Genomic DNA, 16,102 nt, shown 5'->3' on the forward strand with positions numbered 1-16,102 from the left:
GGGACAAGGGGGCAGGAGCCAGGCAAAGTTGGTGCGGAGGTGGAACTACACTGCAATTGGAAATGGAGAGTTCAGCAGACTCTCTGTGGTAATCATCTTGCTGCTTATAACCCGAGCCCCCCCCCCCAGCGGGGGGGGGGAGGAGGAGGGCCTAGAAGACTCCAGAGGGAAACTGAGGCTCAGAGCTAGAATCCACGTGCCAAAGGATATTCATGGGCCGGCCAGCTCTGGCCAGGATTGTTCTCTGCCGGCCAGGCACCCTCCCACTTTCCTTGCCTGCCTAGAGACCCCTCCGGTTTGGCCAGTGGACTCTTGGTGTTTCCCTGAACCTTCCAAACCTCCAGAGAATCTTTAGAAATAAGGTGACTTGGGACCTTTCTTGGGTACAGGCCTTGTCCATTCAAATGAGCTAAAGTTTCTCCTTGGAGAAAAAAGGGGAGCCTCAAACTAAATGGAAGTGTAGCTTGCTCTCTCCCTAGGGCAAGGCAGGCACCTAGAGGCGGCAGGGGGCCCGCCTAGGGTTGCAGGAGAGCTCATCACCCCGGTGAAGCGGTTGGCAGGCCTGTTTGCAGCGCTTCTCAGCCCCTCGCACGGCTCAGGGGCGCAGGCCTCTTCGGGGGAGCTGGCCTCCCCGCCCCCACGGCCAAGCGGCCGCCCTTTCCTGGCAGGACAGCGGGATCCTGCAGCTGTCAGGGGAGGGGCGGCGGGGGCTGATGTCAGGAGGGCTACAAATAGTGCGGACGGCTAGGGGCTCCGTCTCCCCTCTCCGCAACCACTCTCCAGCCGGCTGTCCGCCCGCTGCCTCCTCCGTACGCCCACCCAGCCTCGCCCGCGCCGTCACCATGAGCCAGGCCTACTCGTCCAGCCAGCGCGTGTCCTCCTACCGCCGCACCTTCGGCGGGGCCCCTGGCTTCTCGCTCGGCTCCCCGCTGGGCTCGCCGGTGTTCCCTCGCGCAGGCTTTGGCACCAAGGGCTCCTCGAGCTCGGTGACATCCCGCGTGTACCAGGTGTCGCGCACGTCGGGCGGGGCCGGGGGCCTGGGGTCGCTGCGGGCCAGCCGGCTGGGGTCGACCCGCGCGCCCTCCTACGGCGCGGGCGAGCTGCTGGATTTCTCGCTGGCCGACGCGGTGAACCAGGAGTTCCTGACCACACGCACCAACGAGAAGGTGGAGCTGCAGGAGCTCAATGACCGCTTCGCCAACTACATCGAGAAGGTGCGCTTCCTGGAGCAGCAGAACGCCGCGCTCGCCGCCGAGGTGAACCGGCTCAAGGGCCGCGAGCCGACGCGAGTCGCCGAGCTTTACGAGGAGGAGCTGCGCGAGCTGCGGCGCCAGGTGGAGGTGCTCACCAACCAGCGTGCCCGCGTCGACGTCGAGCGGGACAACCTGATCGACGACCTGCAGCGTCTCAAGGCCAAGTGAGGGCCCGGCGGCCCCAGACCCTCTTCCCCCGGGCAGGGCTCCACTGTCAGCACACTCCTTTCCGGGCCAAGGTCCCCTTAACCCCCAGGTCTTTCGCATGTGCTCCCCTCCACACAGCAGATCTTAGAGATGTAGATCAAGGGGTAGAAATCAGAGGCCTGGTGCCCTGTGGGCAGCTGGGAATCTAAGCTGCTGGGGTGGGGTGGGGCAGAGATGGACTGAGGAAGGGCTGGGGAATGGGGGTGGGGAGGGGAGTTTGGTGGGAGGTAGGAAAGCTGAGCAGGCTGAGAAGTGGGGGAAAGTCAGCAAAAACTCTCAGCTCAACTGTGATGAGGCCCTGGGGAGGGGAGAAGCAGGGAGAGGGGAGCTTGACTCCTGGGCCTCCTCCCAGAGGCTGTGGCATCACAAGGTTAAGCTGAAATAGAGGGGAAAGTGAGCAGGAGGCCCTGGGTCTGGAAAAATTACGGAGCACTAGTTAGTAGGCTCCACCAACATCCAGTATGAAAAGGCTAAGTATATTCATGGGTCTTGATTCTGATATTCCAAATGAGCAGTCACCCTCCGGCCACCAAAGTCACAAATATTAATCAAGCTGTTACATGGGCCAGGGTTAGACTGAGAACCAGGAACTCAGAGGTGAATAAAATAGATACACTTTCTCACCCAGAGAGGTCATAGTCTTCAGGAACATAGACTTCAAGGGTGTGGCTACAGGACAGAGATTTGGCCACTTCCTGTCCCCCCCCCCCCATGGACAGGCCTCTGCCACTCCCTTTCTGGGCCTCTTGTTTCTACCCATCAGCCAGGCCTTCTCCCTCTGTCCTGAGTCCACTCCCTGATCTGTCAGTAGTGGCAACTCTATCCCAGTAACTGTCTGTCCCATCTGTCTTGGTCAGGCTGCAGGAAGAGATCCAGCTGAAAGAAGAAGCAGAGAACAATCTGGCTGCCTTCAGAGCGGTAAGCCCTCTTTGGTCACCCAGAAGTCTTCCCACTTCTGTCCCTCCTGAGTGTCCCTTTGCCGGACCTGGGTTATCACTGACCCTTATATTGGATCTCTTCCAGGATGTAGATGCAGCCACTCTAGCCCGCATTGACCTGGAGCGCAGAATTGAATCTCTCAACGAAGAAATTGCGTTCCTTAAGAAAGTACACGAAGAGGTACTCGGGGGTTCTTGGGTGATGGTGAAAGCAGCTGGGAATGGGGGGGTGCCAGGGTCCTCTGGGGGGCCTGCAAGGGAACTGAAGCCCAACCACAACCTGCAGGAGATACGTGAGCTGCAGGCCCAGCTTCAAGAACAGCAGGTCCAGGTGGAGATGGACATGTCCAAGCCAGACCTTACAGCTGCCCTTAGGGACATCCGGGCTCAGTACGAGACCATCGCAGCTAAGAACATCTCTGAAGCTGAAGAGTGGTACAAGTCCAAGGTGGGTGGCCTAGCCCGGGGACTCAGGCACCTCTGTTCCCTCAATCCCAGTTTGGAGGTGCTGCTTGTGGCCACATCCATGAAGGAGGGTGAGCTCAGAGTGCCATACTTCCTTGTCCACCCTATTTGCACCCTGCTCCTGCTTATCTGAGGGACCCTCTCTCTGCCCTCAGGTGTCCGATCTGACCCAGGCAGCCAATAAGAACAATGATGCACTGCGCCAAGCCAAGCAGGAGATGATGGAATACCGGCACCAGATCCAGTCCTACACCTGTGAGATTGATGCTCTCAAAGGCACTGTGAGTCTCCGCCTACTTTCACAAACCCAGCCCATTTCTACAGCTCACACCTTCACTCTGTGACCTTGGATCTAGTAGAGACCCTCTCTGGGCCTCCATCTCAAGTCTAAAACAGGGGTAAAACCCGATGAGTGGATTCCCAGTTGGGCACTAAGGATTCAGGTGTTTCCTAGGACATCTCCCTGTGTAGGGGTAGGGGTACTAAACATAGATGCTCCTTTTTATGTTATTTATTCTTTAAGTGTCCACAGAAGACTTTGTTTGAGTTCATGTTTTCCTGGCTAAGAAGCCTTTGACAACCCCTGGACATGACTCTCTGGAGTTACCACCCATCCCCAAGGCCATGTCTCTTTCCAGTCTGGCTGATGGGTAGAAACAGGAGGCCCAGAAAGGGAGTGGCAGAGGCCATGCCCAGGCCAAATCTGTGTCCTGTAGCCACACCCTTGAAGTCTATGTTCCTGCAGACTGTGACCTCCCTGGGGTTAGAAACTATTTTATTCACCTCTGGGTTCCTGGTTTTCAGTCCAAGCCTGGCCCATGTAACAGTCCTCCTCCCTGAGCATGCTCTGAGCCTGCTCTTGACCTGAGCTTCCTCTCACCCCTGCAGAATGATTCCCTGATGAGACAGATGCGGGAGCTGGAGGACCGCTTTGCCAGTGAGGCCAGCGGCTACCAGGACAACATCGCACGGCTGGAGGAGGAGATCCGACACCTCAAAGATGAGATGGCCCGCCATCTGCGCGAGTACCAGGACCTGCTCAATGTGAAGATGGCCCTGGATGTGGAGATTGCCACCTACAGGAAGCTGCTAGAGGGCGAGGAGAGCCGGTGAGGAGCAAGGCAGAGGCTGGGGGAAGGTTGCTGGGGGGGTCCCAGTCCTGCCCCCAGGGGGCTCCAGATCACCTCCATGAGACCTGAAAGCAAATTTATACGCAAGGCCACCTTTCTGCTCATTGCAGAGAATTAATCAAGGCCACCAGGGTAAAAAAGTGATGTAATTAACAGCTTTTATAAAAAGAGAAATGTAAGTATTCCCTTATCCACCTTTAGAATTAAGAACCAAGCAGCATAAAATCATATTTCGCAATCAGTAATAAAATATTACTGCCAGTCAAGGGAGAGATGAAGGCAGAACAGGGAATGAGGATGAAAGGGAGGGGGGAGATGGAGACAAATGAGACAGGAAGAGCCAGAAAGCCTTGCACGTGGTAGGCTAAAAGAAGGGCTGAAGAAATTTGTGCACACACGCACACGTGCACATGCTCAAAGGAAAAGACACAGAGGATGTGCTACTAGGAGCGCATCTCTAGACAATATCCAACTGGAAGGGACATGAGGGAACCTTTAGGGTGATAGAAATGTTCCATATCTGGAGCTAGACCGGTGGTTATGTGGATATAGGCATTAATCAACTCTCATCATTGTACACTAACGATCTGTCCATTTCACTGTATATAAATTTAGCTTTAAGACAGGTCAATTACTTCCAAAAAAGTTACCCACTGATACTCATAAAAATTATATCTGAAATTTTTTTAAAAAGTGGCAGACATGTTTAGATATGGACTTACACATTAAGAGAGGTTTCAGGTTTTGTAGAATAACGTCTACCAGATGACCTTTTAAGGTAGCTAAAGCTGCATTGACTTTTCCCAGCACCAGGCGTAAATGGTCAGCTCCTGGAACTGGCCTGTCTGGAGGGTGGGCACACACAATGATGTCACAGCTGCTCTTCATACTCTTTCAGTGCCAGGAGCAAGAAGGAAATGCTGGTGAACTGCAGGGTGCAGAGAGGTCGGGTGTCATGCTAGCAGGTCAGGGTTGGAATGTGTGATCTTTCTAGAAAGGACAGTTACTGGGACAGCTAGAGTTGGGCTTTGGCTCCAAGCCCTACTGTAGGGGCAGTGGGAGTGCCGGGATCAGTGGGACTGGGACAGCTGAGGATTGCGTTTAATGAGGGTCAGGGTGAACCTTGATGGGTGGCCACAGGGAGAGACAGGAGGAGAAAGAGTGTCCTTAACCCTTTGGGAATTGGTCTCTTTCCTTTCAGGATCAACCTCCCTATCCAGACCTTCTCTGCTCTCAACTTCCGAGGTGAGTGTGTGGTAGGAGGTGGAGGTGGGGTCACAGGGGCAGGAGTCCAGCTTGGATACTGCCCAAGCCCACCAGGAGGGGAGGATGAAATCCTGGGGCTGGGCTGGGGCTGGGGCCAGGCCAGGGAGAGAAAGAGGCCTGCCAAGGTTAGGTAGGAAAGTTTGGGTAGAAACAGATGAAGTGCCTGTCTGGGAAAAAGAGAGAGGTTTTTATTGGACCAGGTTGTCTTATATTAACCATGTCCCTTGTACCTTCAGAAGAACTGAGCCTCAGGAAACTGTCTCTGTTCTGAATCCAAACTCTGGAAGTACCAGGGGTATCTCCGGGGACCTAGAAGTAGGAGCATCTCCCCTTCTCTGGCCAGAAGGAACCCACTGCCCATTGTCTGTCTGGCATGTTGCCAAGTACTCTCTGACTATTTGTTGAGAACCTCCAGTTTACTGGAGCAAGATGTTGGATTCATGTTTGAAAAAAATGAAGCCAAATCTTCGCAAAGCCAAACGATGAAAAGAACGAGCTCTTAAGGCACTCTGCCATCCTAACGTCAGTAATATGCAGATCGAATGGCTTTCCAACCCCAGAGAGCAGAAAAACACGCTCTAATGATACATTAGGAAAGCAAGTCGGAGTGCTTGGCAGCTTCTCCTTTCCTAGATCAAACCTCTTATATCTTCGATGTTCATTTCCATCAGGAAAAAAATACACGCGCTGCTCCACCCAGTTAGAACGTTCATCACAGGCTAGTTGCTTGCTAAGAAGTCTTAGGAACGTCAGACTCATGATACCAAGGACCCAAATTTGACTCTCTATGAAACTCAGGACCTTTCTTTTTAGTTAGTTGTTTATACAGACAACAAGTGTGATTTTTTTTGCATTTAAAATCATTTAATGCCTTTTCAAATCAATACCTCTGTGGTGATGATAGGAAAAGTCTCATTGTCACCATTTCACAGTGAGGAAATTGAGGCACAGCAGGGCAATGATTCGGCATGATATATCATGACTGAGTCCTGTTCTGACTCACTTTCATTAAGACATCAAACTGCTCATCTTGTCCTAAGAGGGCTGGGCTCCTGCAGATCTTCCAAGAGGGTGCCTCCATTCTAAGCTTTGGGGTTCTAATGATCTTGGAAGAAGAGAGTCCCAGGACACAAACTCTTGTAGGGTTTTCCTGGAGCCCAGGGTGGAGAGGAAGCTAGGAGCAGTTGGGAACATGAATGCTGCACCTGGATCTTGGGGATCCCCCACCCTCCAAAACCAGCACACATGGTGCTACCTGTTGACTCCTAAGCCCATGTCAACCAAGACACTGTCCCCAAGATCCATAGGGTCACCTTCTGGGTGCTGGGCGTAAGGACAGGTGCTAGTGTCTAGAAGTAAAAAGCCCATCTTGGGGGATGGGAGTCTTCCAGGACTTTGGGTGCTGTAGCCAGAGGTAGGTGCCCAGTCTCGTGCGGCCCAGTCCTGGTCTTGCTCAAGCTGAATGTGTGGTGGATCTATTACAGAAACCAGCCCTGAGCAAAGGGGTTCTGAGGTGCACACCAAGAAGACAGTGATGATCAAGACCATTGAGACCCGGGATGGGGAGGTGAGTGGGTTCTCTGGCCCCTCATTCTTGGTGGAGACTGCAGAGTATCTGGGGGACTGTCAGCCAGGTGTCTTCTACCAGCTCAGCTGGTCCAGGGCCCTGGCTGGGGACAAAGCAGGTACCGCCACACAGTGGTGGGGTGCATGGGGCTGAGACTCCTCTTGGTCAGCAGTGGGCTGGACTGGGCTTCTCTTTCTTCCCAGGTCGTCAGTGAGGCTACACAGCAGCAGCATGAGGTGCTCTAAAGCCAGAGACCCTCAGACAACATCCTGGCCCCCTCCTCACCGCCTCCTGAAGCCAGCCTCCTTCCATCCTGGGAGCCACACCCAGCCACCTTCCTCCCTCACAGCCCCTGACCCTTCCTCACTGGCCACCCCTCCTGGTTCCCATCCTGTCCAGCCCCAGAGAGCTCTCCAGCGGCCTTTGTGGACCCCATGATGAGTCCTAGCTGTTGGAAGAGGGTGAGGCTGGCCCAGGGCTGAATGGAACCAGCTGGAGTGGTGACCCTACCCTCTCACCTCTGTGACCTCAGGCTCTAGTCTCTGCTTTGGAAAGGGCCCCAGAGCAGGGCATATGGACCCCGAAGTGTCAGGACAGAGCCCCATGGACCCCCACCCTCAGCCTGGGTCAGAGAGAGAAAGGGCAGCCTCATCAGAAAGCCAGGCAGAGACCAGGGCAACTGGCCCCTCAGGAGTATGAGGGGCCTCAGCCTGGCCACGCCCACTTCCTTCCTTTCCCTAGCGCAGGGTGGGCTTAGAAAGCAGGGGCTGCCAGAGGAAACCCCCGAAGGTGCTGGATGTGGGAGCATGAGATGCAGAAGGAGAGAGGGTGGGTGAGATGCTGGAGAGGAGAGGAGAGGAGAGAGGCAGAGAGGGGCTCAGGTTGGCAGGAGGACGCCACCTCCCCACGCCTGCCCCTCCTGCTGCAGGGGCTCTGAACTGAAACAATAAAGAGATAAGCACAAGCTGCCATGTCCCCTGCTGTCCTAACTATCGGTCTCCTGGGGCAGGAGGTCTAGGGTCCTGTCACACCAACCATTACCCTGAGATGGACCATGCCACCTTCTTGCCCAGCCCGACTGTCCCCTGGGCCTCCCAACGCTGCTGTATGTGCGCAGCATAGGGAGCAGGGAGCTGGGAGCAGGGAAGCAAACAAGGGGCCTTTGTTGGCGAACCAGATTCCTGGACTAGCCCCTTCTGCCCATTATCCTACCTGCAGGTGAAGGTGGGAGGCGTGGCTGCCCTCTTGGAAGGAAGCCACAGCTCCCTACACACTGGCTCTGAAGGAGGATGTTCTTGGTCCCTTCTCCAAAGAAGCTTCCAGCCTCTTCATTAACCCTACCCTAAGACTGTTCTATGACAGGGTCCAATTCAGGAAAAACAACATTGTTCAGAAAAATGCAAAGATCTAACTTAAGAAGGCTAGATACTCTAAAAATGTCAGTTCATCCCACCTTCTTCTATAATTCCAGTGCAATGCAATGTCAATTAAAATGGCAAGGGGACATTTTGGGAGAATCAGGGAAGCTAGGAGGGGGGAATATAGGACCTATGGAAAAAAAGGAAAATCATGGAATAAAACATTGAAATGTATTATGAGGCTAGGATAATTCAAAAATATGTTAACAAAGAGTTAATACACAAATAGTAATAGAATAAAACAGAGTGTTTAAGTGTTAAGACCCATAAACATATGATACTCTAATATATATTAAGGGAGTCAATTAATCAATATAAGGGGAAGGCTTAATTGATCTGTATGAGGTTTAGGGAAAATGAGTAGCAAGGGTGTTGGAGGGGGACATGAAGGCTGCCTCTCTTTTCACTCCTTCCAAATAACGTATTCCAGGTAGATCAAAGATTTAGGAAACTTGTTGGCTCCATGTAGGCCTCAGGCTTTAGGTTGCCCCTCCAACTTTGAGGGACTATCTTTAAAGGAAATGGCAAGAGGGTGAGATCCAAAAGATGATAAACTCAGACAGCCTATGGGTGAAATAAACCCAATGAGGTTTTAGTCTTAAGTTCCCGACTCTGTGGCTCCAAATTGGCTTGTCTAGAAACTTCCAAAACCTTTTCTGGAAACCCTGCTTTTCTCCCCTGCTTTGAAGCAGCCCTCATTCACAAGTTGCTCCCTCCCTCCTTCTAAGAAGGGCCCTTTGACAGGAAGAGCTCTACTCCAGGTCCCCACCTCTGCCACAGGGGACGTGGGTCATTCCTTTGCCCCCTGTGCTCAAATGGGGTGAGCCCTGTAGGCCTACAGAAAAACTCCACAGCTTCAGGAAACACAGAGCCAGAAATGCCATTTCTAGTGTCTTCACATTGGGCAGAAGAAGAGGGATGGGCATGGGGCTATTTATCCTTGAAACTGAGGGGGCCCTGGAATCTCAGCTGGCCTCTCTCTGAGGGAAATTCTTGGTTGGGACTGGGCCCTGGTGGATAAGGAGGGGAGATATTTGGAGACATTTCTAAAGCCTTGATCCTTCTTTTCCTGAATGAGTTATGTGCACCCAACTGTCCCACAAATGATAAAAGGGACACACAGATCAGGGAAGGTTTTGGAGGCAGCCTCCATGCCCCCCCAAAAACACTTGGGTACAGACTAGTCACTAGGGTGGAGGGAGGGTAGAATCTTAGACTCTCAGGGTCAGATCTCAGAAGTCCCCTGGATAACTCTCCCAGTAAGAAATCTGCTTCCCAAGCCTCACCCCTGCCTCCTTGATGGGCAGTGAGCTGGTCCTCTGCCTGCCTGGCCACAGTGTCAGAAAACTCCCCATTTGCCCTTCTTCTCTTTACACCTGTCTTCTCTAACTGCTACCCACCTGTCCTGGAGGAAGACAGAGCCACCCTTGGACTCCCAGGGGAAGCATTCTCTGTGTAGAACCTTCCAGACCTGTCCCCCTGGGACCCAGGGAATGGGCAAAAGAAGCCAAAGAAGGCTTGGTTCTCACGTGGCTGTGTGCATACAACCAGACACTCGGTGTCCCCTGCCCCTTCCACACACACCCCATCACCTCCATGGCAAACCCCTTCCCTGCACTTTGGGGTGCTCTAGGGTCATCGCAAGACTCTGAATGTGGAAAGAGAAGGGCTTACAGAGGACTGACCAGTTAACTTCCCACTGAACCCAGAGAACCAGACCCAGGCCAGCTCCTGTCCCATCTGAGGGGAGGGAAGGAGGACGGTGGAAATGGACAGATTCCTGTTCCAGAAACCAAGGGCCCCGTAGACACTTTCCCTCTGTCCATTCTGTCTGCCCTCTCAGCCCTGTCCCTTGAGGCTCTATTCATCCCCCCTCTGACTCACTACAAGCTCACCCAGGGTACAAGTGGAAGGTATTTGTGACCTCTGATTCAACACCTAAATTGTCAGTAACCCAAGGGTAGGGTTTTCATCCATCTTAGTCACTATTCTATACAGAGTACCTAGAAGAGTGCTTAGTACGTAGTAGGTATTCATTGAATGTTTACATACTTCTTGAATAAATACATACCACTTTTTTTTTTTTTTACATTTCTTGAAGTTAAATATTCACCGAGAAGGACTGATGGTCCCACTTCATTCATTGATTCAATGAACACATATTGAGATTTTCCCATGTTAGTCACTTGGTACACAATTACAATGGAGAGTTAGTGCCTCATAGCCCAGAGAGGTGGGGTGACCTGCCAAGGTCACACAGCAGAGTGTAGCAAAGAAGGACCAGGCCCTGGGCTCCTTGACCTCTGGAGCCTAGATATCTTTCCATGACACCATAGACTTGAGATGGAAAGCCAGGGCTTTTTGGCAGCACACACACCCAGCCTGGCGCCAGGCAGCAGGGTACTGTGGGGCCCATGCTGAGGGACAGACAAGTGCCTTGAAGCCAGCTGCTCTGGGTGACTGGCCTGGCCAGAACCTGACTGCTTCCAGCTGTCTCAGTTTTTGTGGGCTCCTCCAGGAGAGGGCACCAGTTGCACACCAGGGCCTGTGCCCTCCCCACGCAGGCAGGCGGATCCTTGGATGCAAGCCAATTCATGCCCCAGCTACGGACACAGGCAGGCAGGAGACAAGTCATGTTCCGGGCTCTGTACCAGGCCCTTTTAAATAGTTAATATTCATTTTAATATTTAATATAATATTTGAATACCATCACAACCATGTAGGATCGTGTAATTCTCTGCTCAAAACACTGAGATGACTTCTCATTTCTCTAAGAATAAAAATGCCATGGCCTGCAAGATGCTAGGCCATCTGGTGCCTGCCAGGTGTCTGATCCAGTTTCCTCCACTTTGCCCTCACTCTCTCTAGCCTTGCTGGCCTGCTGGCTCTTCTGGGAGCCCACGAGGCATATCCTCACCTAGCCTGAAGCCATCTCTCCCCGATGTCTGCATCATTTGCTTGCTTCCCCCTTCAAGATTAGCTCCAATGTTCCAACTCCACCCACCTTATTTGAAAGAACAAGCCCACCTCATATTCCCACCCCCACTCAAAGTACTTAACTCCCAAAATACTTATCTTCTTCTCACGATCTTTACAATTTCTTTATGTCTGTTGAATGTCTTTTCTGGACTATAAGCAACCTGGGGGAAAGGAATCCTTATCTGATTTGTTCATAGCTATAGTCACAGCTCCTGGAAGAGTGCCATGCACACAGTAGGAACTCAAAAATATTTGTTGAATAAATAAATTCTGAGTTGTGCCACTCTCATTTTGCAGATGAGGAAACTTGAGGCTTAGAGATGCTCAAGATCATCTGGTCTCCTTATTCAACTAACTGACCAACCAGACAAGATTCACAGGTTACCCACAGCATTCCACATGATTGTTTGGGGCACGGGGTTAGGAAACTTCAGGTTCAATTAGTTTTTTAAAACAGTCTCTATTCCTTTGTTCTCGATATTCTGTTTGCAATGTTTTCTCCCACATTTTTACCTTTTTAGAATTCAATTTACATTGTAAAATTCAATTCATCATCAGTGGTTGCCTGGGGATGGTGGAGGGGGTGTGGTTGACTACAAAGAGGATTCACAAGCAATATTTAGGGTGGGGGAACTGCTCTGTATGGTCCTGGGGTGGTGCAAGTATGACTCCATGCATTTGTCAAGACCCAACACAAAGAGTAATCTTTAATATATGCAAACTACAAGAAAAAATTATTCCTCAAGGCTCTTAATCTCTATGGATATAATTCAGTATTTAAATTGTTTCTGCTGTACTGTGCTGTGTGGTTTTGACTTCAGCATCCTAGAATGAAGGAGGGGATGAAAAGGTAAGGGCTAGAGTGCCTCTCCCATCCTCCAAATGACTTGTGGATTCTTTCAGTCCCTCTCTGACTTCATCCCACAGGCCTCAAGGTCAGGCCTGGGTCTCTCATTGACTGTTTTTTTAACCTTTGATTTTGAGAAATTATTGATTCACATGTGATTGTCAAAAATAATATAGTGAGATCCTGTGTACCCTTCACCAGGTTTGCTTAGCAGGAAGGTAACATTGGTATAGTCCATCCACCTTCTTCAGGTTTACCAGTTTTATACACACTCTTAGGGTATGTGTATGTATGTATATATGTGCACATGAACATTTAGTTCAATGCAATTTTATCACATCTGTAGATTCATGTGACTGTCACCACAGTCAAGTTACAGAACTGGTCTAGCACAAAAATCTCCTTTGGATTTTTATTTTATGTATTTCTCTGCAGTGCTGGAGGTTGAATCCAGGGCCTGTGAATGCTATGTGAGCATTCTACTACTGAGTTATACCCCCAAACCTCCTCAGAACTTTCTATTTATTTATTTATTTTGGGATGTCACAGATTGAAACTAGAGGAGCTCTACTTTTATTATTATTATTATTATTATTATTTTTTTTTTTGATACAGGGCTTGCTAAGTTGCTGAGGCTAGACTGGAACTTGAATTTCTCCTGCATCAGTCTCCCAAGTCACTGGGATTACAGGATTTTGTCAGGCTCCTATGGAATTTTACAAAGTCTTGTCTTGATGTTTCTCAGAGTACAACCCTTAGACACATCAGAGTCAGCTGGGCCTTGTGTTAGATGGGCAGATTCCTGGGTCCTCCCAGCCTCTCCACTGAACCAGGTCTCTTGGGATGCAGCCTTTCAGCAGGCACCATCCTTGGAGGATCATTGCTCTGGTTAGCCACGTTCCCTGATCCACCCTCCACACTGTGGCTGCCAAAGGCATTCTCCTAAAACACTGACCACCCACTCCCTATGGTAGAGCCCTATGGTTGCACCCCTGCTCTCAGATAGAGACCTTAGCAACCAAAGCCTTGTCTGGCCAGCCCCAGATCCCTTACTTTCACTGCCAACCCACCATGGGCAATCCCTCCAAACCTTTCTGATTCAGAACTCATTCTCTTCTTTCATCGTGCTCTCATTTTGCTCATGCTGTCCCTCTGCCTGCAATGTCCTTCCCACTCTTTTCTGCCTGTTGCAACCCTATCCAACTAACTACTATTAGTGCAGATGAGGACTTGGAGGCTGAGAGAGGTTTGGTGTCACCCAGTGGGAGAGGGCAGGACCGCTGAGAGACCCAATCCACTAAACTGCCAGGCTCCTGGTCTTACTGTTGGCCAGATGTAATGGAGGTGCTGGGTGGCCACTGGTCCTTCCTGCTGGGCAGTCTGCTCCCTCCACTTGAGAGGTGGAGGTGGCCTCTCCAGCCTTCTCTCCCGTCTTCCTTTCCTCCAGCCACCAGCTGTGTGAGGCTGGGGCTCTGGGACTGAGAGGAGGGAGGAAGGGAAATGGGACTGAGCCCAGGGGTAACTTGATTCCCCTGCGTGGGGCTGAGGTGGTTGGGGGACAGGCACCCCATGAAAGAGGGGGCCTGGAACCAATCCCCAAGGATTCATTTGAGCCAGGGCTGGAAGACTGGCGATGGGGGCTCCTGGAGGGAGAGAAGGAGCCGATGGAGTCCAAGTCCCCTCCTTTGCTGCCCCCTCCCTCCACAGTTCCCTCACAACGCAACCCGAGCCGGGGGGCCTAAAAATAGACCCCGAGGCGCAACCGCGGCCGCCCTGGTGACCTTCTGGGTAGCACAGGCCGAAGGCGGGCGGGCAGCAGGAAGGCAGGCCGCCGGCCCCCCAGGACTCGTCTCCCAAGTCACCATCCTCCCGGGTGTCCCGTGGGCGCCTAGATCCAGCGTCCCCAAGCCCAGCTCGCAGAGGCCATGCAGAAAGCCCGGGGCACGCGAGGCGAGGACGTGGGCACGAGGGCACCCCCCAGCCCAGGGGTGCCCCCGAAGAGGGCCAAAGTGGGGGCCGGCGGAGGGGCCCCGGCGGCCGGGGCCGGGGCCGGGGCTGGGGCTCCCGTCTTCCTGCGACCCCTGAAGAACGCGGCGGTGTGTGCGGGCGGCGACGTGCGGCTGCGGGTGGTGGTGAGCGGGACGCCCCAGCCCAGCCTCAGCTGGTTCCGGGATGGGCAGCTCCTGCCCGCGCCGGTCCCCGAGCCCAGCTGCCTGTGGCTGCGGAGCTGCGGGGCGCAGGACGCTGGCGTGTACAGCTGCAGGGCCCAGAACGAGCGGGGCCGGGCCTCCTGCGAGGCTGTGCTCACTGTGCTGGAGGTCGGAGGTAATGGGGAGGTGGGGCCATCCCTGTCGGGCTGGGGGGAGCTGGAGTAGAGAAGGGTTGCCCAGGCCACGTGGGCCAGGTAGCGGCTCCTCCGCCTTCTTCCCAGGTTCCCAGGCTTCTCAGCTGTGCAGGCCCCAAGTGCAGATCCAGAGGGAAATGCAGGGAAAGGGTGTCAAGGTGCAGAGGCTCCCCCACCGAAAGGTCAGAGGTCAAGGGTCAGCAGTTGGTGAGCCCAGCTTGAGACCACACTGGCCTTTTGGGGAATTCTGTAGTGGAAGCCCTCCCAGCTCTCCTGTAGAGAGAGAAGCCTCTCTGGAGAAATCCTCTTCTTCAGCTCCAGGAACAGACTTGAGAACCAGGCCATGAATCCTTTGCAGGTGTGTGCCTGTCTGAAGGAGGGGCCAGTTCCCCGGGGGGCCAGGCTGCACTGTGGAGGGGATGGGCCACTGCTGTGGCAGGGCTGGTGTGATCAGCACCAGGCAGGGCGGAAGGGTCTGGGACATCAGGAGGTGGAGCCGGGGTGGATTGACAATCACATGCATGCATGTGTGGAATACTTGCGCAGGCCGTGGAGCGCTGGATCTGTGTGGTGATACAAACAGATGTGGGAAAGGGGCCGGGAAAGGTGGGGTGGAAAACCTGTGGACCACATCCACTAAGGTTCCAGAGTGAATTTGGGGAGGCATGGAATGGGGATGTTCTGGGCAGTCCCTTGTGGAGGTACAGTTCCAGGCTGGTGGTCTGAGGCAGAAAGGAAGGACAGGGGCCTGGGCCCTGTGCTTGTGGTTCTGATGGGCCTGGTGGGAATTCTCCTTGGGTCAATATTTGGGCTTCTGTTTTTATTTTCTCATTTCCTGAGTTAGCTGAATGGTTCTTCTCTTGGTCAAAGGCAGAGCCTTGGGTAGAAAACAGAATTTTGAGGAAGTAGAGTTTGGGGGAGATGGCAAACAACTGGAAGGAGGTGTCACTGTTCCAGGAATTTGTCAGAGGACATCTCAATCCAGTTGGGTGGTCTCCTATAGGGGCCAATCCTAGGAACCTGGGGAGGAGACCCCAGGATGAAGGGAAGACCTCAGCAGCTAGAGGAAAAAGGAGACTGGGAAACAGCTCTCAGCATCTCCTCTCCCAGCCTGACCCTGATCACTTCCCAGGGTCTCCAACTACTGGTTCCTCATGGTCTCTGTGGCCAGACCTGAGTAAGAGAAGGCTAAGGCCAACTTCTCCTGATTGGCTTAGCCACTCATCGGGTACAGGCTTCTCCAGCCTGGGGTGATGGAGTGGAGTGCATTCTGAGCTGGGGAAGGACTGGACTTACTTAGCTCTGGTCCCCTCAGGAGTAAAGAGTGCTGAAACAACATAAATCAAAGGGTAAGTTATGTACCTTAATGAGAACAGGTGTAGGAAGGGAGAGGTATTAGGTAAGATGAAGGAAGGACAGAGAAAGAGCAGTGGTATAATGTTTGTTTAATGTTGGACAGGTCCACAGAGAACTGCTGCTCCAAACGCTTCCTTTACAGGTGAGGACATTGTGGACCAGAGGGGAGGGAGATCTACCTAAGACATGCAGCTAGGTATGGCCATCCCATCCCAGGCTCTTAGTTTTGGCTCTGGGGGCTCTTTACTAAGAAGTTCTGAAAAGTAAGAGAGAGGGAGAGAAAGACTGAGTGAGCCATGCAGTATTTGGGGAGTGTCTGATATGGTACAGGC

The 16,102-nt window shown here is 52.7% G+C and overlaps 1 protein-coding gene across 1 annotated transcript; it reads left to right on the top strand.

The window, feature by feature from the left end:
- The first annotated feature begins 698 nt into the window (after positions 1 to 698).
- Positions 699 to 7,790, top strand: Des (desmin). The gene is made up of 9 exons (XM_005330512.5): positions 699 to 1,417; positions 2,318 to 2,378; positions 2,484 to 2,579; positions 2,685 to 2,846; positions 3,019 to 3,144; positions 3,752 to 3,972; positions 5,195 to 5,238; positions 6,744 to 6,826; positions 7,030 to 7,790. Exons 1-9 carry the CDS (start codon positions 714 to 716, stop codon positions 7,069 to 7,071), a joined length of 1,539 nt encoding a protein of 512 aa, XP_005330569.3. The 5' UTR covers positions 699 to 713; the 3' UTR covers positions 7,072 to 7,790.
- The last annotated feature ends 8,312 nt before the right edge of the window (positions 7,791 to 16,102 follow it).

The sequence above is a fragment of the Ictidomys tridecemlineatus genome, chromosome 7 (assembly GCF_052094955.1).
Source record: "Ictidomys tridecemlineatus isolate mIctTri1 chromosome 7, mIctTri1.hap1, whole genome shotgun sequence".
Lineage (NCBI taxonomy): Eukaryota > Metazoa > Chordata > Mammalia > Rodentia > Sciuridae > Ictidomys > Ictidomys tridecemlineatus.